The 26,788-nt window shown below is 38.7% G+C and overlaps 1 protein-coding gene across 1 annotated transcript; it reads right to left on the reverse strand.

The window, feature by feature from the left end:
• Positions 1-21,294: 21,294 nt before the first annotated feature.
• LOC138898674 (uncharacterized) lies at positions 21,295-21,711 on the reverse strand. The gene has a single exon (XM_070184755.1). It carries the CDS (start codon positions 21,709-21,711, stop codon positions 21,295-21,297), a length of 417 nt encoding a protein of 138 aa, XP_070040856.1.
• Positions 21,712-26,788: the final 5,077 nt, after the last annotated feature.

Raw genomic sequence — 26,788 nt, forward strand, 5'->3', positions numbered from 1 at the left:
GCCTAACATATATGCATATATTTCTAAATCAAATCAATTATAATTTCAATTAATTAAGTCAGCATGATGGATTCAAGTATTTCAAATATTACATGGTAAAGTCCTAAGTCTACCCGAACATAAACATGCTTTAGCTACGTACGGAGTCTCGTTACCTCGTACGTATGTAGCACCCACAACTATTAGCACATAACAATTACATCACCTAGGGGGTAGTTTGCCCCTCACAAAGTTAGACAGGAGAGTTACCTCGCTCCGAAATTCCATAACCGGCTCCAACGCCACTCTAACACTCAACTCCAAGCCAAACGTTCCGAAACTAGTCAAACAACGTGAAATCAATCAAAATATACTCTAATTCTTATAATTTGACAATTTATAACAATTTCCAACTCCGCTCGGAAAGTCAATAAAATCAACCCTCAGGCCCACTTTCCCGGATTTCGAAATTTTCGAAGATAAACATTACCCATAACATTACGAACTAAAATATATAATTTATTCCTAATTCCATGTCCAATTTCGTGGTAAAAATCCAAAAATACCAATTTTTAGGTTTTCTCTTAAAATCCCACAATTTTCCATGTTTAAATCCACATATAATCCATGTATTTCACTAACATTATGTGGGAATTACTTACCTTGCAATGTTTGATGGAAATATCCCCTTGAAACTCTCCAAAAATCGCCCAAGCCAAGAGAGAATGAAAGAAAATGGGCCAAATCCCGTATAAAACCAAGTCTGCCCAGCGCTGCCTCGCACTTGCGGAAATTCCCATCGCAGGTGCAGTTCCCACTAAACCCAGCCAGGTCTGCTTTTGCGGACACAAAACTGCTCCTGCGCTCTCGCTTCTGCAGAGGACAGACTGCTCCTGCGGTCGAGTATCAAAGGCCAAGATTCCACATCTGCGGTGCCCAAACTCCGCACCTACGGCCCTTCTCCGAGCTGGTCTCTTTCGTTTCTGCGATTACCTCCATCGCTCCTGCGTGTCTGCACTTGCGGCCAAACCACCGCAGGTGCGTTGACACCAGATTTCAGCAGTGTCCAGCTTTTCCACAAATCCAAATTTCAATCCGATTTCAATCTGTTTCAAACCCGAGGCCCCCGAGAACCCATCCGAACATACCAACGCATACCAAAACACATTACAAACTTAGTCGAGGACTCAAATCATGCCAAACAACAACGAAACTATGAATCGACGAACGAAATCCTTCTTAAAACTTTCAAACTTCCAAACTTTGATGAACGCATCCGAACCATATCAAAACATTCTGGAATGACGCCAAACTCTGCGTGCAAGTCACAAATCACAATACGAACCTATTCCAAGGCTCGGAACCCCAACGGACATCGATAACATCAAAATCCACTTCGAACCAAACTTATGAAATTCTAAAACTTTCAAAAATGCCAACTTTCTACAATAAGCGCTGAAATGCTCCCGGGTGATCCGCTACTCAACCCGAACATAAGCCCAAGTCCGAAATCATCATACGAACCTATTGGAACCTTCAAATCCCAATTCTGAGGCCGTTTACTCAAAAGTTAAACCTTACTCATTTGTTCCAACTTAAAGCTTCCGAAATTAGAATTTCCTTTCCAAATCAACTCCGAACTTCCCGAAATTCAATTCCGACCACACGTATAAGCCGTAATACCTGAGGTGAAGCTACTCAAGGCCAAATCGCTGAACGACGCGCTAGAGCTCAATAGGATCAGTTGTGTCGTTACATTCTCCCCCACTTAAACATACATTCGTTCTCGAACGTGCTAAGAATTGCTCCGGAGTTGCCCCAAAATCACTGTTCAACAGCTTGTGCACCTACCCGTGCCACCGCAACCCAGTTGAGCCCATTAGCTCGATCCAGACTGAATATCCTCCTTTGTATTTAGTCAATAAGCCTTAGAACCAAATTCCAACCTTCGTATTTCTCTACAAAACCTGATTTTAACATACGAACACCGTATCAATCACTGCACACTGTACCAAAACATGACCATACACCTTTGCTGAATTCACACCATGCACCACATAATTCACATGCCCATAATACATCATGCGATCATAACAACTGAAATTTCACTAAAATCTGATGCCCGCAATACGCCTCATAACACATGTGAGCCCTGTTCTAATTCTCACAATACTGCCACGACGAAAGAGATGTGTAGAAAGTCATAACCACCTGCCGAATCCATAAATCATGGAGTATCTCCTCCTGACAAGAACCATTACTTCATTCTGAACTGAATAAAGATATTTTTCTCTTTAATGTACCTTATATAAATCTGATTGCACTAATTTCTGGTCCATTAATCTCGTCTCACCAGTACAAACTGCTCAGGCAATGAGTCACCTCAAACACTGACCAAGATCTTATGCAGTACCATCAAAGAGCCAACAAGCTACCACTCGAATATAACTCATAAGGAAGATCTACCCCGCCCACGTAACGAATAAAACAACCGAAAAGGTGCTATAAACCTTTCTCAGAGAATGAGAAACAAAATACACAGAAATAAATATAGGAAACCGTACTTAACCTCTCACTGTTACGGTGTGCAACCCGATCCAAGCATGACATCGTTGCGGCGTGCAACCCGATCCACACAACATGCCTGTGGCGGCGTGCCACCCGATCCAAACAATATACCCGTGGTGGCGTGCCACCTGATCCGCACATAACAATCAAGAAGAAAATACACACGTCAAGTCGTAACGCTTATACTTACTAAATGCCTGAATATCGACCACAAGCATGCCAAGTGCATAATACAAATCCTGGGGAGACGGATAGCGCCATACACTACGAAACCCAAGCACAACTAAGGTGCAATAATTGACCTGCATCTCGAGAGACATCCTGCTCATGTAACACCACAAACTACACGGGATCACAACACATGTGCAAATAATCAAGACGTCTCATAACCCACATGGCACAATACATTATTACATGGAATAGCGGACGACGAGAATAACATCTAACGCCTGAAGAGTTCCCCGCAAGCAATGCTATGCCGAACAAACACATCCGACCTGATATACATCACACATTCACTTTAGACCCACCAACGGACACCAAGCCAATTTCGATCATCCCGTACTGGGCCAATAACCTTCCAAGGATCCACAACGGCCACATTGATGGCACACACGAGTAGCCATCCACTTCGGACCAAACTCCCACGGTTCAAAACCAAAAGAATAGAGCGCCTTCCAGGCATAAACTCTCACATTAACGATAGTACCAAAATCTCCATAATTGGTTTCAACCCTTAACAATCAAGTGACTATCATGTCACACGTACACCAATTTCCCTGTGGGATATGCTCCCATGACCTTTCGCACTAGGTAGCAAAGTCTGCACCTCCACACCACCAACCGTACTAATTCTGTAAAGCCAACCCAGAGTCCGCAATTCAATACGTAAAGCCTCTTACATAGGACACTGTTCTTAGGTGACACTAAAGATGATGTCAGCTTACTCTGAACTTCTGGATCATTTCCCCGCTCCTCCGAGCTCGGGACATTCTCATCAACTGAACCGTAATCTTGATCCTCAACCTCCAATTTCCATAACTGCGGTAAAATACAAACCTCAAGTTGAGGCCTAAACCACCATGACTCTTCCGGGATCCATCTACACATAACAGGCCATTATAATCACATACCTCCAAATCAATCAGATTATGGTGGTTGACAAGCCCGCATGTATTACCATAAACCACATGTATAACTTAACACACCGAAGTAACTGATCATTGCCACAATCATGCTGATTCAAACCATTACTAGTCGACCCCACTTCTTCCAATTTACTCTGGACTTGCCTTAGAAAAAAGAATAATATTAGCTCCATTCGAAACATAACGAACTAAATTTGCACTCATCCAGGGTGACCTGAATCACGAGACCACATCGTCTCATTACTCATGAATCACCTCTTACCCTCCTCATGTGCACAACAACATCTCCAACTGGTATACCCATGCTACAAAACCTTCCGCGAATCCGAAGCTATTTCTCTCTTTCCTCAAATATTGTACTGCAGGCTTGATGATAACATAGAACACTGCAAGCCCCTTTTTTCATAATCCATTGCAAAAACTCCATCCCTAACCACACAACGGATCCGAAATTCTTAGGCACTACACTCTAATTCTTGTACCTACTCGGACCGTTGTTGAGAGTCACTCATTCTGACCTAGTCCCGAATATAATCAAATTCCAACGCTCTGCTGGCACATGAACATCCTACCAAAGGAGCAATCGGCTGAATTCTTTTCCTTGTACATTACATCCCCAAGAAGTATAAACTCTGAGTTTTCCCAAAACCTGCACCTCAATCGATAATGCGAAGTATATCACACATTCATCAAGTTCCTTCCTCGAATTACTCCTGTTATTTTCTTTTCTTGGTCATAAATAGTCCACCAATACACCGATAATCAGAAACCACGCAAGAAGACGACCACGCGATCCAATCGTAGACGGTGGGCTCCTCCACTTAGATTTAAGCTACCATCATATAATGTAGAACCTACAAGAATTCCTCCTTCTCAATTACCATGATCTCGCACTGTTAACCAGCCAAATTTCTTGTAGTCTCTTATTAAATGTTTCATGAAGATTCTAAATTATCAGCCACAATCGCACATTCGACCTTCTGTTAGGTAGTAAGTAGAACTCTTCATAAAAACCTCATCAAAATCTTGCAACCGCTAACCTGTTCACAGGAGATAACCCACATGTGGAATTCCATGTCGACATCTTCCAACGACACTGCACCGGGTACAACTACTACGAGTTTAGTAAACCCTCCTGAACCAACTGTACAAGTCTGTTCCTTCCCCATTGACATTAATTGAAAGTCCAGCAATACCTTCCAAACTCAAAGTCATGTTGCATCCCAAAACGATAATAAAGTTTTCGCACCGCTCTTCATTTCAAGAAAACTTCTCTCGACCATATTCAATGTTACTCAGTACAGTATCCTCCATCTTGAATAAAACCTGTGGACCTAGTCACTTCCCACCATGATTCCCCAAATCGCTCTAAACTTTTCTCAAGAAATGTGGCTATCCTAGCACATAATTCATATGCCAATCCGCTACTCTCACTTCAGGTAAACCATCTCCTTTAAGCGACTTCTCGACCTTTGCTTTTCATACTTGACCATCTTGTAATTCAACCACCATGGGACACCTCCCGCCATGTCCTTCCACATACTTAGCTGCCCAAATATTGCCTCAAATAGAATCCATACGTGTAGCACCTGAACTAATAAATTGCTTCCAACTCCCAACCTCCCAGAAGATCTTCATTCTCGAGCCATCAACACAAGAAACACCAATTTGATTCTGAATCGCTACACTTCGCTACCTCTGACAATCGCTTCTTAGGTGCCACTTCCCAACATACTGCCCCGAAGGCAAATCAAAGAAGACCATAGCACCGGCGAACCTTAATGCATTCCAACAAGGACGACGACAGATCACAAATGAGAATAACACCACGCTAAAAATATCAAGTCTCGTTACTTCATCAACCAAGGCCTGAATATACATAGTCCGATGGCCTTTCCTTCGCTGGAATTAAATGTTGAACCTCTAAATCATGCACTAAGAAATCCTCCTTTTAAGTCATTCATTACCTCGACACATAAACAAGCACCCTACCACCAACACCGTGCAATAGCAATGCATGAACATCATAACAATCCGTTCATAGCCTCAAAACCATCAAAAATATAGGTACTGAGCTGAAATGATACAACATCCTTCCACAAGGAGACGATAATAGCCTACTGGAATATGCAGGGAAAAACATCCGGCACTACATCTATTCGATGTCCAAGTGATAACAAGTGCTTCACGTCGCATAAGATTAAGTAGGAAAGAAATAAAAGTATAAGCCTCAAAAGAATCAAATCGCACTATGAGGAATCAAGAAGGGAAGTGCTCCTAACAGCCCTTAGCCTCTCGAAGATAAGTACAGATATCTCTGTACCGATCCGCAAGACTCTACTAGACTTGTTCATAACTAGTGAGACCTAAGTGAACCTAACGATTTGATACCAAACTGTCACGACCCAAAATCCATTATAGGTCGTGATGGCGCCCAACGCCACCGTCAGGCAAGCCAATAGTGATTTATCAATTTAATTACTCCTTTTATTACTTTCAGAAACATAGATTTTAATAAGGAAGGAGATTTACACTTCTAAATCCACGGGAACGTACAACATTTGTAGTTGATAAAAGAAATGGAAGACGATAATAATATATGAAACCATAAGAATCAACTAGTATAACCCCAAAACCCGATGTCACAAGTGCATGAGCATTTTCTAAGGAGTACAATAATAATACAACATCTGGAATATGAATAGATAGGATAAAATACATAGTACGATGGAGACTCGATGGTCTGCGATGCGTAGCCTGGAATGCAACTCACATAAAGTCCCCTCAACATGTGCGCCTACGCGCCAAGATGATCACCAAATGAACCTGTCAGATCCTGCACATTTAGTGCAGAAGTACAACATGAGTACGTAAATCAACGCGTACCCAGTAAGTATCTAGCCTAACCCATATTTTTGTTATGTTACCATGATAATTTCCCGTATAAATTGTTATGTTGTCTGAATTGTTATTTTGAGGAGATAAGGGTGGCATTCCACTATTGATATTATGTGGGTATAAGGGTGGCATTTTACTATTATCGTCTTTGTTGGAATATTGTCTGGGCGCAGCGATACGGGTGGCTATAGGAGAGATAAGGGTGGTAATAGGAGCGATAAGGGTGACTATTGATATTGTCAGGGAGGATGGATAAGGGTTGCTATTATAGGAGTAATAAGGGAAGCTATAAGAGAGATAGGGGTGGCTATTGTCAGGGACGATATGTGATGATATGGAGTTGTGGTGTTGGTGATTTTCATATGATGTTGTGATTTTCTTGTGTTTATTTTTATACCTTGTGCAATCTGATTTATATTGATAACAATCTGATTTATATTGAAATTGGGAGCATGTGGCTATTGTCGGGCGGATTATAAAATGAAAAATAGGCATGAAGTGTCGTGAGTAAATAATGAGGATATTGGAACGTGAATTATCCGTGCAGTTGTGATATGAAATGTGGGCACGAGGTGCTGTGATTAAATGATAATGATATTTGGCACGTGAATTGTCCGTGCAGATGTGATATGAAAAATGGGCACGAGGTGCCGGAAAAATATGATGATTTAATTATGGGCACGAAGTGCCATGAAAATATGAAAAGGGCTGAGACCCGTATTTTTATGATTATGAAATGAGGTGTCACATTGTGACTTTTAATTGAAAGAATTATATTCAAAATATTTATTTGGGAGGATTTTTATTTAAAAAGTAGTATTTGAAGGAATTGTATTTGAAAGATATTATTTGAAGAAAATTATATTTGAAAAAGATTTATGGAAAGAATTATATTTGAAAGATATTTATTTGAGAAAATTATATTTGGAAGAGAGTTATATAGAAGAAATTATATGTGAAAGATATTTATTTGAAGAACTTGATTTACTTTGGTGTACTTATATTTATTATTTGGTGGGTAATATTAATAGTGTTCTTGTTCCCATGCCGGACATATCATTGGTTTATTTGTGTTAACTCTTATTGTTATTTGTTTCCTATTATCTTGTATATTATATTGCACATGCTATTAGACTAGTGAGTGTCTTGACTGTACCTCGTCTCTACTCCACTGAGGTTAGTCTTGATACTTACTAGGTACCGACCGTGGTTTACTCATACTACACTTCTGCAATTTCTTTTGCATATCCAGGTATTGGAGATATCGAAGTTGAGTAGAGTTTAAGCAGGATCGTAAGGATTCAAGGTAGAGCTGTTTGGTCATTGCAGTCCCTTGAAGTCTTTTTATTTTATTGTACTATAAATTTTTAATCAAACGGTATTTAATATATGGTCCTCGTGATCATTCCATATATTCAGTTAGAGTCCGTGACTCAGTACTACCAGTATTGGGAGGTTGTATATTCATTTTGTTCCGCTACTAGTTTTGATTACTTATTTAATTTTTTTTTAAAAATTGGCTTCAAAATGTAATTGAAATCGACTTACCTAGTCTTAGAGATTAGGTGCCATCACGACACTTGTGGTGGGATTTTGGGTCGTGATCACCTTTTGAGTCGGGTGTTTTCCAAGTAAAAATACTTGTGTTCTTTGCTTTTCGCATTTACTATTTTTCTAACAGTAGTATAAGGAACACTTAGAAGAACTAGGTCCTTCTATAATCAGTGCACGCGGAAATTGAACGCCACACAAATCACCCCCCCCCCCTTTGTGTGGCATTGAAGTATAAAACATCAATTGGTATTAAAGCCAGGTTATCCTTGTTGAGGCTAACACCTTAGAAAAAGATCAAGATGAGTGCACCACTTGGAAACTGGAAAGGGCAATCCACTGCCAGGCCACCACTCTTTAATGGCCAGTACTACTCATGGTGGAAAAACAGGATGAAAGATCACATTATAGGAGAAGACTATGAGCTATGGGACATTGTCACCGATGGTCCATTGGCTACCTTGAAGATAAATGCTGAAGGAGTAGAGGTGCCAAAGACGAGCAGATTTCACTGCTAAGGACTTGAAGAAATGGCAGAAGAATGCTAAAGCGAAGAAATGGCTTGTTTGTGGACTTGGTCCAGATGGGTACACCAAAATCCAAAGTTGTACAACTGCTAAGCAAATTTGGGACACATTGCAAGTGGCTCATGAAGGAACACCTCAAGTGAAGAGATCCAGAGGAACTCTACTCTATTCTCAATATGAGAACTTTGCTATGAAGGAAGGAGAAATCATTCAAGAGATGTACACAAGGTTCACGACACTAACAAATAAACTAAAGTCTCTTGGAAGGATTATTTCTAAAGAAGATAGAGTCAAGAAGATACTGACTAGGGTTTTTCCTATCTCATATGAGAGAAAAATCACTGCCATTCAGGAATCAAAGAATATTGCCACTCTCCTACTGGATGAATTAATTGGAAATCTCATTACCTATGAACTTAGGAGACAAACCATGAAAATGGATGTACCTAAGAAGGAAAGGATCTTGGCTCTCAGAATCACTGAAGGTCATGATCTAGAGGATGATGAAATGTCTATGATCACCAAGGACTTCAAGAAGTACCTGAGGAGTGGAAACTATAGAAAGTCAAAATCTCCTGAGTAGCAAACCAATGATGGCTGCTACAAGTGTAGAGAGACTGATCACCACATCAAGAACTGTCCTTTATGGGAAACTGAATGGAAGAAAGAAAGAGCTGAACGAAGAAATAGGAAGAAGGAACAGGTTCGACCCAAGAAAAGAAACAACAAAGGATCAGCCAAGTCTATGGTCGCTGCTTGGGGGAGAAAGCTTAGATGAAGGCTCAAATGATGATGATGGGGATGAACAAGCACTTATGGCCATCAGAGAATTTGATGAAGAAACTGAGGTAAGTGTAATTCATCTCAAAGACAATATTAAATTATTGTCTAAAGAAAGGTTGTCTGAGTTACTTCTAGAACTAATTGATGAATGTGAGGATGTAAACAATGAAAATGAGCAGTTGTCTAAAGAATGCGTGCTTTTGAAGGCTAAGTTCAAAAATCTGGAACTTAGGATTAGTGAAACTATAATTGAAAGTAATATGTTAAAGAACCAGGTGCATCAACTTGACTCAACTGTCCTAGATCTTAGATCAGAAAATCTAAAACTGAAATTAGGAATGGGTAAAAAGATAGTTGATCACACACAACTCACTCTAGAAGAAAATATATGAAAAGTGAAATATGAGTTGTATAAAAGGGATGAGAAGGTAAGAATCCTAAAGGAGGATCTAAGCAAGGTCAATCATGAGCTAGACAAAACTTGTAAGTGGAACTAGTCCTCCGATGCACTTTCATGGCTACAAGAACACCATAGTAGCAACAGAAGAGGACTTGGCTTTGGGAACCTGACACCTAAGTGGGATCCCAAAAGCAAGTACCTCACACTTCCTAAGAACAAGATTTGCACACACTGTGGTAAAATAGGTCACTATAAAAGCGAATGCAGTGCAAAAGAAAAGTAAAGTCAAAAGAATAAATAATTTCTTCAAGAGAAGGATAGGCTACCGAGTTGGGCTAAAAAGAATTTGATTCATCCTTTTGCCTATAGAAAGGGACCCAAACTAGTTTGGGTTCCTAAGACTAACCCCTAATTTTATTTTTCAAGTCCAAGTGAAGGGGAGTATCCAAATATGGTATATGGATAGTGGTTTCTCAAAGCACATGATAGGAAACAAGAACCGGTTCCTTTCACTTGAGGACCTTAAAGGAGGTAATGTCTCCTTTGGAAATGGGAAGAAAGGTGAGATCATTGGGGTTGGAAAGGTAGGTAAGGATGATTCTCACTATATTAAGAATGTCTACTTGAAAGATAGACTAAAGTACAATCTAATAAGTGTATTATAATTATGTGATAGAGGTAACATGGTAACATTCACCTCTACAAAATATTTTGTGATTAATCTTACCACTGACAAGATAGTTTTGCAGGGAAAAAGAATGAATAGCATATATGTTGTAGATATGTCCACACTTTCAGATAATTAACTCACTTGCTTATGTGTGTTGGATAATGATCCTCTCCTTTGGCAAAAGAGGACATGCCAATCTAAGTCAACTCAACAAACTAGTCTCCAAGGACTTGGTGATAGGGCTGGCTAACATTAAGTTTCAGGAAGATAAAGTTTGTGAGGCTTGTGCAAGGGGGAAGCATGTAAGATCCTCTTTCAAAACCAAGAAAGTGATAAGCACCACCAGAACGATAGAGTTGGTCCATATGAATCTTTGTGAACCAATGAGAACATTGAGCAGAGATGGTACGAGATATGTGATGGTGCTTGTTGATGATTACTCTAGGTTTACTTGGACATTATTTTTAACATCTAAAGATGAAGCATTTGACATGTTCACTTCTTTTGTTATAAAAATTTAGAAACAACTAGTTAATCAACTTGCATCATTTAGGTCTGATCATGGTATTAAATTTGAGAATGCTAAATTTGCTAAATTTTGTGATGAGCATGGCATAAATTATAATTTTTCTGCTCCCAGGACTCCACAACAAAATGGAGTAGTTGAAAGAAAGAATAGGACATTGTAAGAAATGGCTAGGACTATACTTCTTTCTAGTAAACTGCCCCATAGTTTCTGGGAAGAAGTTGTGAACACTTCATGTTACATCATAAATAGGTGCATGACTAGACCTCTTGTTGAGAAGACTTCCTATGAGTTACTTAAAGGGAGAAAGCCAAACATATTCCATCTTAGGGCATTTGGATGCAAGTGCTTTGTGCACAATAATGGTAAAGACTCCCTAGGTAAGTTTGATCCCAGAAGTGATGAGGTAGTATTGTTGGTATATTCTTCACATAGTAAAGCTTATAAGATTTATAACAAAAGAACTATGTGTGTAGAAGAAAGTGTACATGTGGTGTTTGATGAAACTAACATTCTTTCTGAGAGACAGGAATATGATGATGAAGCAATTGGCCTGGTAAGAAACTCAAATAAAACAACAGCCCAGATTGAAGTTGCACCAGAGGAAGGAACAAGGGATGGAACATGTCCTTCCACCTAGGGAAACTTGATAGGGGGAACTGAATAAAGAGGAACTAATACTCAAATCTCGAGGGAACCTGTCCATGAACCTGTTCCTCAGCAACAAACATTGAAGGAACACCTAGGGGAAATTAGCTGGTTGTGAAACCTTACAAGTATCAAAGTTCTCATCCCATTGAGAATATAATTACTGATCCAACCTCTGGAATCAAAATCAGATCTTCTTTGAAGATTTTTTGTGCTTTTGATGCTTTTTTATCTCTTATTGAACCTAAAGATGTTATTAAGGCTTTACATGATGCAGACTGGGTGAATGCAATGCAAGATGAACTCAACCAATTTGAGAAAAGTCAAGTTTGGTATATGGTACCAAGACCCAAGGATAGATCAGTAATTGGCACAAAATGGGTTTTCAGAAATAAACTTAGCAAAGAAGGAACGGTTACAAGGAACAAGGCAAGATTGGTGGTTCAAGAATATAGTCAAGAGGAGGGCATAAACTATGATGAGACTTTTGGTCCAGTTGCAAGATTGGAGTCAATTAGACTCCTTATAGACTTTGCTTCTTATATGGAATTCACTCTCCATCAGATGGATGTCAAGAGTGCCTTCCTCAATGGCTATCTAAAGGAAGAAGTGTTTGTCAAGCAACCTCCAGGCTTTGAAAGTAAAAAATGTCTTGATCATGTGTACAAGCTTGACAAGGCACTCTATGGGCTCAAGCAGGCTCCAAGAGTATGGTATGAAAGATTATCAAAATCCTTGCTTGAGCATGGCTATAAGATAGGTACAATTGACAATACTTTATTATTCAAAGAAAAAGGTAAAGATCTCTTGGTAGTTCAGATATATGTTGATGATATAATCTTTGGAGTAACTACTAATAAGTTAAGTAAAGAATTTCCTAAACTAATATGGAGTAAATTTGAAATGTGTATGTTGGATGAGCTTAATTTATTTTTAGGCTTACAGATTAAACAAAATTCAAATGGAACTATGATCCATCATCAGAAGTATGTGAAAGAGTTTCTTAAAAGGTTTAAAATGGAAGATTCCAAAGAAATTGACACTCCTATTGCAACAGCAACAAAATTTGATGTAGATGAAATCGGTTCTTTGTAATATCTCACTGATAGCAGACCTGACATTGTTTTGAGTGTAGGCCTTTGTGCTAGATTTCAAGAAAATCCAAAGGAGTCTCACTTGACTGTTGTCAAGAGGATCTTGAGATACCTAAAAGGCACCATTGACCTTTGTCTATGGTATCCAAAAGGTAGTAATTTCAACTTAGTATGATATGCTGATGCTCATTATGCATGGTTTCTTGTGGATAGAAAGAGCACCCCAGGTATGGCACACTTTTTTGGCTCATGTCATATGTCTTGGGCCACCAAAAAGCAAAATTATGTGGCCTTATCTACTACTGAAGCTGATTATGTTGTTGTTGCCTCATGTTATGCTCAATTAATAGAATTGTGAATTGATGTAGGTCGTATCCCCATCTTTTGTGATAACACTAGTACAATTAGTATGACCAAGAACCCGGTTCATCACAAGAGAACTAAGCGCATAGATGTTAGACATCATTTTTTGAGGGACAACTATGAGAAGGGTTTGATCAATGTGGAATTTTGTGCTAGTGACAATCAAATAGCTGACATATTCACAAAATATTTAAGTAAAGATCACTTTGAAAGGAATATGTTAGAATTAGGGATGAATAAGATCACCTAAAAGGAACCAGTTCTAACTCAAAAATTGGTTAGAAAAATTATGAATTTTAGTACATAATTAGATTAGATTTTGCCCAATCTCATATTTTCATCAGTATACTCTTGTGTCATGTGCTAAAATGTCTCATTAATTTCTAGTGATATTATCTTTATTTTCTTGGAAAATTCAGACTTACACAAGAGATTTCTCAGTGAAGAACCTGGTTCATCAAGATTACATGATACGTATTCTCTACTCAGCATATTTTGAAATAATTATATTTGGATTATGATCAAATGGAGAGTCCCATTTAATCCTAACCTCCTTGATCTTATCTGTTACGCAATAAACTAGTTTCATTCAAAATAATCCCAAAAATGCAATAAGTACCTAGATTTTAGGTAGAGTCATAAACGTCTCTTCAAACTGATTCCCAGTTTGATTAGACCTCTGAACTTCTGAAAAAGTAGTTGTTACCCAATTAAACTCTACCTCTTTAAATTGATTAGACCCTAGTTGTTTCTTCACTTCAAAGTCTAAGTCGTCCAACAATTCTCTCTGTCTTCTCTAATTTACCAAACAAACACATACTCATTTTTTCTCATACCCAAACACAACAATGGCAAATGCTTCTGATAATCCCTCATCACCACCCAAAGAATCCATACCCACTCCTTCTACCACACCCTCAACCACACCTATCTCCAAAAAAAATAAGATTCAAGATGCTTGCTCACAAAGTAGTCGTTGGAGGAAAAAAAAACAAGAAAATTAATGAACAATTGAAAGTAAGTCGAGAAGAAGAACCCCAAAAATCTGATGAGTCATTCAAGTCTGCTACTGAGGGGGAAGCAACTGGTTCTTCTAAAATAGAGCAAGTAACTTCTGGTCTGAAAATTACTTCTGAAATCATCTCTAAGGTTGCTGCAAATATGGAAAATAGGTTTATTCTAGTAGTAACGATGGATGGGGTAGACACCACTGAGTTTGGAAAATTGGTGGTAAAAATAAAAAGAGAAAAGAAAAGGAGATTGAGGGTGCGCAAGGCAATGTGAGGGGAATGGGAAAAGGAGTGGCTGATTCTTCACCCACTCCTGTTGGTGTGACTGAAGAAACTGGAGCTGTGGTAGTATGGAGGGAAGAATTTGTTGGAATAGAAGAAGAAAGTATAAAATAAAAAAGGGGGAAGTGGGTCTGGAGAAGCAGCTGAGGGGATGATTAGGTTGAGGAAGAGGTTCCAAGAACCTGTTCCATTTATGCAGGAACCCCTCAAGGACCTACTAAGATAAGTGTCTGAAAGGTACAATCCTAAAAAGAAAAGGAGTTCAGTAGTTAGAGTCCCGGGTACTTCTAGGGAAAACAAGAAAAGAAAGGATGCCTCGTCTATCCCTGTAGAGACTTCTCTTACAAGAGGAAGAGATACAAGGAGTCAGAAGAAGCAGAGTGAGGATGAACTGGAAAAGGCTTTAGAAGAAAGTAAGAGAAAAACTGCTACTAAGAGAAAGAAGAAGGTGGTTGAGGCAGCTGAAATTGAGGAGATGGACCTGGTTCTTCATAATGAAGAAGAGGTAGAAGAAATAGAAGTTTTGACTCTAAAGTAAAAGAATATTAAGACTTCCATAAAGAAGTATGTTTCAAAGATAAAGTCTGCAGGGCCATTTACCTTGGCCAAACGAACCAAGCCTCCCTTAAGGTCCAGAAAAGTAAAAATAATGGAAGTAGAAGAATGGAGTGGAGAAGAAGAAGAAGAAGAAGAAGAAGAAGAAGAAGAAGAATCTAATGCAGAGAAAGACAAGTTGGTTAAGTTTGGGAAAAGATCCATCTTGAAAGGTAGACTCCTTAGGAACTTCGAGGAGGAAGTCATAGTGATGCTCCTGGAAAGATTGCAATTGCAAGGTTGAAGGACATGGTCCTTCAGATGGATGGAAAGATTGCTAGAACTGAGATTGTGGAGTTCATGGAAAACTGTGAGATCAAGAATGGTAGAGTCACCAGTGTAGTGAAGGGGGTGATAGTGAGTTTTGATGACAAGGAAATGGGAGAGATCTTAGGTGTACGTGCTGCAGGGTACAATGCCTACAAGAAACTCAAATGACCATATTTAGAGAATCTTCCTATTGCCCTTGCCATTACAAGAAAATTTGGCGACAATGAAGAAGCGCTTGAGCCCAAGGCTATGCACAAAAGTGAGATGAAGACACCCCACAAAGTGTTGTTCCAATTTGTTAACAAATTTGTGCTGCATAGGAAGGAAAGGAGGCACGTTGCCCATTCATAGACCTGGTCCTTATAGAATATCTGGACAGTGGGAGGAAAATCAATTGGCCTAGATTTATCATCCTCCTTCTCGATACGGTTATGATTGGCTCTAAAACTCATGTCATACCCTATGGTTTCATTCTCACGGCCTTACTTGCACACTTCAAGGTACCCATCAAGAAATTGGAAGTTGGTACAAGCAATGATCACTTTGGGGCAAACACTTTGATTGCTTGTGACTATGAAGTCCACACCACTCCCAAAGAACCTGGTTCATCCAAAAAGGTACCTATGAACAGCAAAGTGCGAGCCTTGGTGAAAAAAAATGGGGCTAAGGATGCTCAAATTGAAAGGCTAAAGAAGAGGTTGGCAGAAGTAGAAACTGAGGAAGATGCTCTCAGAGCTGAGCTCGCAAAGGAAAAAGATAAGAATGATGGCATTCTTCATGATATGCTGAAACTGCTTCAAGCCAAGAACCAAGAACCTGGTCCTTCTCAGCCTTAAAACCTTCCTAGCCTAGTTAGACAAACCAGTGACCCGGATGGGATTTTTTTTTTATCTTTTTGCTCATGATCTAGTGTTTTTATTTATTTTTATGCTTTGTGGATGACTAGTATCAATGATAATCAACTATTTTTGTGCTCTAACTGTTTGTTGATATTTCTTAGTTGACTAATATCATTAGATTGATAAATGATGCTTGACTCTATGATTTCATTTGTAGTAGACCCAGTGGCGATGAGTAATTTCTATTAAAATCAGGTTATCTAACATAATTTCCATGTAACTTTTCGATGATGCCAAAAAAGGGAAGCTAGGTTATGCTTTTACTTTGGACTGTGATGTTTATAACTTAATAAACCTCGTCGTTGATGATTAGTGACTTTAAAATCAAAAGTGTTTTAACCTTATGTTGATGTTGAGCTAAGTTGAAACACGAATTATGCTTATGAAGATCACAGAGTTTGTCATCATCAAAAAGGAGGAATCTGTTGGCCCAAGTGAAGTTTGTTTTGATGATTGACAAAGGAACTCAAGCATGAACTAGATCCATACATAGTGTACACAGACACGGGAAGATTGGAGCATAAGGGATGCACTTGAAGGAGATAAGCTTAAGTTGTTATATCTGATATCTCCTGATCAAAAAGAATGCATAAATGATAAGGAGAAGGGCTCCTTACTCAAAGAGAACTTTATCCAAGATAAGGGAGGAGCTAGAAGCTGAAGATAACTAGAACTCTTCCACCAAGGAAGAGTAGCATTAGAACTCTAGTTATTTCCCATTCTACTAACTCTATATATTGCAGGATGTTCTCATTTTACAACGACACACAAACGCTGAAGTTAAACGTGAGTTCAGAGCAAAATAGCAAGGCATTTTGCAAACAATTCTTGTGTGATTCAAGTGTGCCGATCTAAAGCTATATGAACTAGATAGAAGAACTAGTTCCAAGTGTCTGTCTTTTATTATATTTCAGTTGTAGTAGGGCTTCTTAAATTGTACCTTTCAGCTTTATCTAGAGGCAAGTGTATTAGGTACTCTGAGTATTTAAGTTAGAGTTAACTTGAAGTAGTCGCAACAATTAGAGGTTGATTGCTACAATGGGATTAGAGGTAATCCTTAGGTTTACAAAGAGTTTGGTAAATTTTGTTTTGTCTCAGTGATTTAGTAAAATGTTGCGGAAAATCCTACTGAGTAGTAGGTCGTGGGTTTTCTCACCTTTTGAGCTGGGTGTTTTCCAAGTAAATATAATTGTGTTCTTTACTTTTCACATTTACTATTTTCGCAATAGTAGTATTAGGAACACTAAGAAGAATCAGGTCCTTCTATAATCAGTGCAAACAAAAATTGGATACCATACAACCCCCCCCCCCTTGTGTTGCATTGAAGTATAAAACATCATAAGTACTGATTAACTATATATAATCTCTTAGTTCTTATGCCAATTTTGATGGATACACTTTGTTTGAACTCCCAATCAAGCCCATAGTCATAATTTACGATTGTCTCTACCGTTCTAACAACCAAAGTTACTTCTTGCTCTCATTTAGTATTCTGCAAAGTTAATTAGTTGCTTTAGGACTGCAATATTTATATTATTTTCCTGCAGTTTGTATTTTAAGTTTTATTAGGAGTTAGTTATCATGGTCAGTTCCATGACTTAAAAGTAGGGTCATGATCTATTTCAGTTTTATTTTTAGGATATGTTTTAAGAATCTATCTTTCTACATAATTAACTGAACTCTTTGTATATTAGTTTCTCTAAGTCATCTTCTCAATTTTAGTTCTTCATATTCTCCCTGCTTCTTATTGTGTTTAAAAGTAGACGTTGTCTTCATTGTATTTTTGCTATCATTTGTACTTTAAATCTAACAATTGGTATCAGAGCTTTCATCTTAAGGGAACTGTGATCGAGTTGGAGAAGTTATGGATGTTAAAGGGAGTTTCTCACCAATTGCTCTATCGGTCTTTGATGTAGATAACTATCAGATATGGGCGGTACGAATGCAGACATATTTGGATGCTTTGGATCTCTGGTGTCATGACCGATTTTCTAAACAAGCCATGATCGACACCCGATCACTAAACTTGACCGAGCGAACCATCTGCATTTATCCAATCTATTATAACTTCAAACTTTATATGCAACAAGGCAATACTTTAAACAAATACTTTTAATTAATTTAAATATCTAAAATAAACCAACTCTAAAACTTTATTCGTAGTGACTACTAAAATATTGCAAAGTTATTATCAATACATCTGAATCTTAACCCACCGACTATGTATATGAAGCCTCTACGGATAAACTGATATACTGCTCAGGACATGAGACTGGTTGGCTAGTTCTCCAAGTAAATAAAGAAATAACTAAATAAAGATGACTTAATGGAATACTCCATGAACAAAAGCGGAGCTCACCAATAGCACTGGAAGAGGGGGGGGGGGTCAAAAGATGTAGCATGCTCGCCTGCAATACCTTTTCCTACGTTGTACTGCAGACCAACGTAGGTTCCCAAAAGAGAACGTCAGAACCATCTATTGTACTTAGTGAGTCTCGACGACATGGGACAAAACTTTAATAAAATATACCATACAAATAAAGATTTTGAATGCATGGAAAACATAAAGCTTCCAAGAACAAATCTAAAATAATTGCATAATGGTAGTTTATGTATATTCTAAAAGAAATTCCTTTCTTTTTCTTTCTTATAAAAAAAATACTTCACTTTATACTTCGGGAGTTCCAACTATCCTGGCTTATTTCTGTCTTAGTCACCATGTGATCGGCAAGGGTTTGATCCCAACCTGATCGAATAGGCTCAATTCACGAGGTGCCACTCGCTTCATGGTTCTCAGCGCTCATGTATCATACCTTAGTCTGGCTAAGTAAATTCTCAACAATGAGACCCTCGTCTTCTGTGCTCCCTACTTTGGTACAAGTAGTTTTAGGAAGTCAATGCCTTGATCAGGACCCTCGGCCCGGGCGATGACCCCTTCTCAGAATAAAGGATACTCCCAAAAATCTTTTCTTTCTAAAACTTCTTCTTGGGACTTTTCAAGTCTAAATATTTTCCTGAAACATTCTATACATACTCATATGGGTATCCTTACATGTAAAGCATGGCATAAGAATGAAATAAACATTCAAAAGTATTTCTAAAGATTCTTTCTTCTTCATGAATTTTCAACATGAAAATGGCATATAAGAATAACACAAAAATCTAAAATTTTATGCACATATATCATAATAAATCATCTAAACTTTAGCTAGAACAATTCTAAGTTAATAAGTACTCACTCTCTCCGATTAAGTACATATTAACTCTTTTAAGCAATTCATCGAATACCTTGTGTGCGTGCTTTTGTGAGTTAAACCACTTTAGTAAAGGGTTATATCAACTCACCTCAAAACTCCTCGAGCCAATACGTAGACCCCAGTCAAATTTATACCCGTCAAATACTCGATTCTACAACAACCAGTGCATTTTAATCAATTTCAAGTTTCACACCTAAACATGAAATTTACTGTTAATATAGAGGAAGATGGGAATTAACTATTCAATTCTTACCTACTACTACTATAGGATAATTGACAATAGGGAACTTATATACCTGAGTTCAAGAATTAGTGATTTGTAAAGAAACCTAGAACTTCCCATTGCCCGTGTGAGTATTGAGCAGCAAGGCTACCTCTGCTCTGTTTCGTAGCTGGCTATTTCTCTTTTTCGTATAAGGCTTGCGTGAATGAACAAAAGTTTAAGCCTTCTATTTTGGTCATATAAGGCTTTTCAGCCTTCGTGCTTTTTAATTCTGTTTTGTTTAAGGCTTTAAGCCGTTTGCCCTCCCACTTTATGGGTTTTAGGCTTGTCCCCTTTTTTTAACTTAACAATTAATTAATGATACTCATTTTTAATAATTAATAATATTCCCTCGCTTTTATATCACATTATTTATAAATAGAGAAGTCACTTAAAACTCAATTATAAGAGTTTAAATTCGTAATAGAAGTAACAATTTTATGCACTCAAGGCAAGATAAAAAAAATCTAATTCTATATTTAGCATGAATTGAAACTTTTATAGATTTTAGGTGTGTTACAATCTTTCCTCATTAAAAACATTCGTCCTTGAATGTTGCTAGGGCCTTATTCTTAAGCTAACAATTACTCCTTAAGTCCTTGAACTTCTTAAGTTTTCTTAGCACTACTCACTTCCCAAAGGCCGCAAAATTTGGGTTAACTCCCTAAAGTTTCAAAAGTTTTGGCAGAGTCTCCTCTATAAATTCGACTATGCACACCAATAACAACCACATATACCATAACATGACATTAATAGGCACCATACACAGTTCATAAACTAATTACTCACACTTCAGAAAGGAGGTACCACAATAACCAACCAAAATCTAAATCAATTCACCACACTTTAGGAAAAGTAAATCACTTTAATGAATTAAATGTACTCTGCATTGTACTAAATTATTTAATAACTAAACATACTCTGACAGAAACTAAACTACTTCAACAACAAATATAATTTAGCAAGGACATAAACACATGATAACTTGTACTTAATAAATGAAACATAAATACCAAGCCAAACCTAGGTTCACATACCTTGTTCCTCAAATAAATAAGTGGCAAGTGATTATCCCAATTACCTCCAAAATCTATAACACATGCTCGAATATCTTCGAGAGTCTGAATGGTCTTTTCTACCTGGCCATCGGTCTGTGGATGGAAAGCGGTGCTCAAATTGACATTGGTACCTAATCTTTTCTTAAATGCCTTCCAAAAATGCGCTGTGAACTGAGGGCCTCTGTCAGATATGATTGAAACTGGATTACCATGCAATCAAACTATTTCTTTGATGTACAACTACGCATACTGCTCTGCGGAATCTATTGTCTTTACTGGTAGGAAATGCACGGACTTTGTAAGTAGCTCTACAATAACCCAAATTGAATCATGCTTATGGTATGTGCGAGGCAGACCTACTACAAAATCAATATTAATCATCTCCCATTACCATTGTGGTATCTCTATATCTTGAGCTAGGCCACTAGGCCTCTGATGCTCGGCTTTGACTTGCTGGCAATTCAAACATTTGGCCACATGATCTGCTACTTTCTTCTTTATGCCTTTCTACCAATACAACTCTTTCAAGTCCAGATATATTTTGATAGCATCTTGGTGGATAGAGTACCTCGAGTTGTGAGCTTCTTTCATTATTGACTTTCTAAGACCATCTACATCAGGCACACATAACGGATCATTCAACTTCAAAACTCTATCACTTCCTAAAGTGAAAGCAGTGATTTCATTGTTTCTCACTCCTTCTTTTAACTTTACTAAATACGGATCTTCATCTTTCTTAGCCTTAACATGCGCAACAAGAGAGGATTCCACTAAGGCATAAGCAGTTATACGTCCTTCTTCGGTCTCATCCAATCTAATTCCATCATTTTCTAGTTTTTGAATTTCTCGACCCAAAGTTTTCCTTTGTACTACAAGATGGGCCAGGACATGCATTGACTTCCTACTAAGTGCATCTACTACCATATTAGCTTTGGCCGGGTGATAAAGGATATTGATGTCATAATCCTTCACTAGCTCGATCCACCTTCTATGTCTCATATTTAACTCTGTCTACTTGAAAATATACTGGAGACTTTTGTGATATGTAAATACTTCACAATGCTCGCCATATAGGTAGTGTCGCCATATCTTTAATGCAAATACCACTGCTGCAAGCTCCAAGTCATGTGTGGGGTAGTTCTTCTCATGATTCTTTAACTGCCTGGAAGCATAAGTAATAACTTTTCCATCTTACATAAGAACACACCCAAGACCAACTCTGGAGGCATCATAATACACTGTGAAACCACCCGAACCTACCGGGAAGGTTAACACAGGTGCAATGGTCAATCTCTTCTTTAACTCTTGAAAACTCTCCTCATAAGCGTCTGACCACTGGAACTTAACAGCTTTCTGAGTCAACTTAGTTAATGAAGCTGCCAGTGAGGAAAATCCCTCTACAAACATTTTATAGTAGCCAGCTAACCCCAAGAAACTCCTTATTTCAGTTGGCGTTGTCAGCCTTGGCCAGTTCTTGACTGCTTCTGTCTTTTGAGGGTCTACTTTTATATCTTCACTAGATACCAAGTGGCCTAAGAATGCCACTTACTGCAACTAGAACTCACATTTTGAAAACACGGCATAAGTTCATTCTCCTTCAAAGTCTGCAAGGCTATCCTGAGGTGTTCTGCATGCTCATACTTGATCTTAGAGTATACCAAAATATCGTCTATAAACACGATAATAAAGGTATCAAGGAATGGCTTGAAAACTCTCTTCATGAGGTCCATGAATGCAGCTGGAGCATTTGTCAACCCGAAGGACATTACTAGAAATTCATAGTGCCCGTAGCAAGTTCTAAAGGTTGTTTTAGATATATCCTATTCTATGATTCTCAACTGATGGTACCCCGACCTTAAGTCTATCTTTGAAAAGTACTTTGCATCCTGAAGTTGATCAAATAAACCATCAATTATTGGAAGTGGGTACTTGTTCTTAATGGTAACTTTATTCAACTACCGATAGTCGACGCACATTCTGAGAGACCCATCTTTCTTCTTGAAAAATAGGACCGGGGCACCCCACGGTGAAACACTCGGACTGATGAAGCCCTTGTCAAGAAGGTCTTTCAACTATTCTCTCAACTCATTAAGTTCTGCTGGATCCATCCTATAAGGAGATATAGATATGGGCTGAGTGCCTGGAATGAGATCGATGCCAAAGTCTATGATCCTTTCAGGAGGAAGTCGGGGAAGGTCATCTGGGAAAACTTTTGAAAATTCTCTAACAACTGGAACAGACTGAAGAGCTGGTGGTTCTGATTCTGCATTAATGATGTTAGCCAAATAGGCAAGATACCCCTTGCCGATCATTCGTTGTGCCTTAATGTAAGAAATAAACTTACCTACAAGCGATGCTGAACTACCCTTCCACTCTAAAACTTTTTCATTTAGAAATTGGAACATGACTATCTTAGCACGACAATCTAACATGGCATAGCAGTAAGACAACCAATTCATACTCATGATCACATCAAAATCCACCATTTCTAACTCTATGAGATTGGCCTCGATGTTGCGACCTTGGACTGAAACTATACAACCTCTATAGACTCTTGTGGCTTCCACTAACTCACAAACTGGAGTAGATACTAGGAATGGATCACTAAGTTGTTCAGATTCTAGATCGAGGCTAATTACAAAGTATGGAGTCATGTACGAAAACGTTGAAGGTGAATAAATTATGGAATAAGCATTATGTTAGCACACTAGAAGTATACCTGTAATAACTTCTGCATATGCCTCTGCACTCTGACGATCAAGTGTAGCAAACAAACGGGGTTGTCCCCCTCCCTGAGTAACTCGATCTACACCTCTGACTTCCCCATGCCCGGTCTGATTATGAGAACCACGAGCCTGAGGTGGTGCAACTGTAGTAGCTGAGGAACTAGAAGGACGAGCTGATCCCCCACTGAAATTACGTCACAACTTTGGGCAGTTTGCCTTTATATGACCACTGTCTCCGTAATGATAGCAACTGTGAAACCCGCGCTTGCATTGAACTGAATGTTGCTGCTTACATGTACCACAAAAACCTTGTTGTTGTGAATGTTGCTCAGCATGACTCTGCCTATATGAGGATGATGTCCTAAAATTCTGATTTTGGCGAGATTGGTTTCCATAATTCTGAGTACGTCTGAAAGAAGCCCCACCAACTGACTGATGACGGGACTAAGCTGGTGCTAATGACTCCATATTGAAGGAACCCCTTCCTCCTCCGCTGGATGTACTACTAAATCCGCCCGTTGTCTGGACTTTATTGTTATGCTATTTTTCTTCTCTCCATTATTTTCTGTCTTTTTCTAAGTGCTTGGCGAAACCCATAACAGAGGAGAAAGTTATCATTCCTACCGTTGCAATTGATGTTGTATCCTTAATGTGGTAAGCCAAACCACCAACAAACCTGCACATCTTTGTTTTTTTTGTCTTAAACATGTGACGACCATGCTTAGCCAAACTTATGAATTCCATGTAGTACTCTTACACACTTTTATTCCCTTGCTTGAGCTGCTCGAACTCTGTAGCCTTAGCTTCCCTATCATCTTCTAGGATAAAGTTAGCCATGATGGCCTCTTCAAATTCTTCCCAAGTAGGCAGACCATCATCTTCATCTCTTTCTTTTTCCAACATCTCAAACCAAGCGCCATCCACATCTCTAAGCTGGTAGGCAGTCAGCTCCATATCTTCATCATCAAATGCCTCCATCACTCGGAGGCCTTTCTAGAAATCCTCCAGCCACAACATTGGATCTTCATCAACTATAGTACCACAGTGTGATGACCCAAAATTTCATATTTAAATTTAATAATTAATTCTGTGTTCTAAGACCTCATAAAGCACTATTTATCATTCCTCGACTTGCGTGCGCAGTCTATAAAATTTTTCGGAAAGTTCTTATGTGAAAAATGGATTAAAAGGTGTATTAGAGCTTTAAAAACTCAACTGAGATGACTTTGATCAACATTTTGAGCAAGCGGACTAGGATCAGTGTTTTGACAGTTCCGATAGGTCTTTACCGTGATTTGGGACTTGGGCGCTCGGAATCAAATTCCGAGGTCACTAGCCCGAGATATGAAATTTTAATGAAAAATTAAAAGTTTGAAAGCTTAATGATTTTTAAGAATTTACTGATGTTGGATTTATTGACACCGGGACCGTATTTTAGTTTTGGAGCCCTGTATAGGTCCACAATAATACTTATGACTTGTCTGCCGAATTTGGTGAGAAACGGAGTTGATTTGACGTGATTCGGACATCCGGTTGTGAAAATATTAGTTTTAAAATTTTATTCAAAATTTCCTTTGATTTGGTATCTGATTTATAGGTGTTATTTGGTCAATTTGATCATGGGAGCAAGTTCGTATAATGTTTTAGGACATGTTGGTATATTTTGTTAAGGTCCCGAGGGTCTCGTGTGAGTTTCGGACGGTTAATAGATCAAATTCGTACTTAGAAGATATCTGGAAAAATTTCTATTTTCTGGTGTAATCGCACCTGCGAGAAATTGGCCACAGGTGCGATGCCGCAGATGCGGCTCATGTTGCGCATAGACGCTTGCACATAAGCGTGAGGAAGGGCACAGGTGCGGGCAGGCGCGCAGGTGCGATGGAATTTTCTGCACCTGCGAAGGCGCAGATGCGGTCCAAGGCTCATAGATGCGAAGGCAGCTGGGCTGACTAATTTTCGCAGATGCGGGACCGCAGGTGCGAGAATTTTGTCCGCAGGTGCATAAGCACTGGGCAGTGTACAATACAAAAGGGTCCGAGAAATTGTCATTTTTGACATTTCCAAAAGCGGGTGAGGCGATTTTTGAGCGAGAAATCACAGAAATCTTGAGGTAAGTCACATGTGATCATTGTTAGTCAATTATATTGTATTATCATTGAATATTTCGAATAGATTACATGTTTTGAAAAATGTAGTATTTTCTTATAGAATTGATTCTATAATTTTTGTTGACTGTATCGAATTAATTATGACTAGATATGAGTCGACCGGAATCGAAAAATCGAGGAAAAGGCATACTACTTGGTTAAATTAGAGCAAGTCGAGGTAAGTGATTTGTCTAACCTTGTGTGGGTGAAATTTTCCCCTAGGATTGGTATTAATTGTAATGTGATGAATGTCATGTACACGAGGTGGAGGAGGGTCACCTTGAGACTTCTTGAGCGACCGAACTAAGAACCATTTCAGAGACAGGGATGTAAATAGGAAAAATCTAGCAGGAAGAACCACAACACGTGATTCACATGATCGTTGGTGGGGTCGATATTCCACAAGGGCCCGTGTTCAAATGCACTAAAGTATCAATCACCAGGGAAAAATGAACTCGAGACTATGTGCCAGAAGGCATTTTATCATTCAATTATGAGGAAGTAGAAGGGATCTCACAACCCCACAATGATGATTTGGTAATCCCTATCCTCATGACGAGGACGATGACTACTAGATCGCTCGATCCTTCATAATCCCCGAGGATTACGATTCCACCAAATCGACAGTAGAGAAGCTGGAGCAAGTCATACTGATCAAGCATTAACCCGATCGAAAGGTATACCTGGGTATGGGGTTAAGCCCCGAGCTTAGGGAAAAACGCGTTAAATTTCTTACCAATAATATGGATTGTTTTTCTTGGTCCCACCTAGATATGACAGGGCTCCCGACGGAAATCTCTACACATCGACTGAGCTTGGACCCGAAGTTCCGCCCGGTAAAACAAAAAAGAAGGCCCCAGTCCGAGGTAAAACATACATTCATCAAGGATGAGGTAACCAAAATTCTCAAAATATGATCTATTCGGGAGGTAAAATATCCCGAATGGTTAGCAAACATAGTCATAGTCCCTATAAAGGAAAATAAACTTAGAATGTGTGTAGACTATAAAGATTTAAACAAAGCATGTCCTAAAGACTCTTTTCCTCTGCTGAATATCGATCGCATGATCGATGCCACGGCTGGCCACGAGATGCCTACTCCGGGTACAATCAAATACAAATGAACTT

Source organism: Nicotiana tomentosiformis, chromosome 9 (genome assembly GCF_000390325.3).
Source record: "Nicotiana tomentosiformis chromosome 9, ASM39032v3, whole genome shotgun sequence".
Classification (NCBI taxonomy): Eukaryota; Viridiplantae; Streptophyta; class Magnoliopsida; order Solanales; family Solanaceae; genus Nicotiana; species Nicotiana tomentosiformis.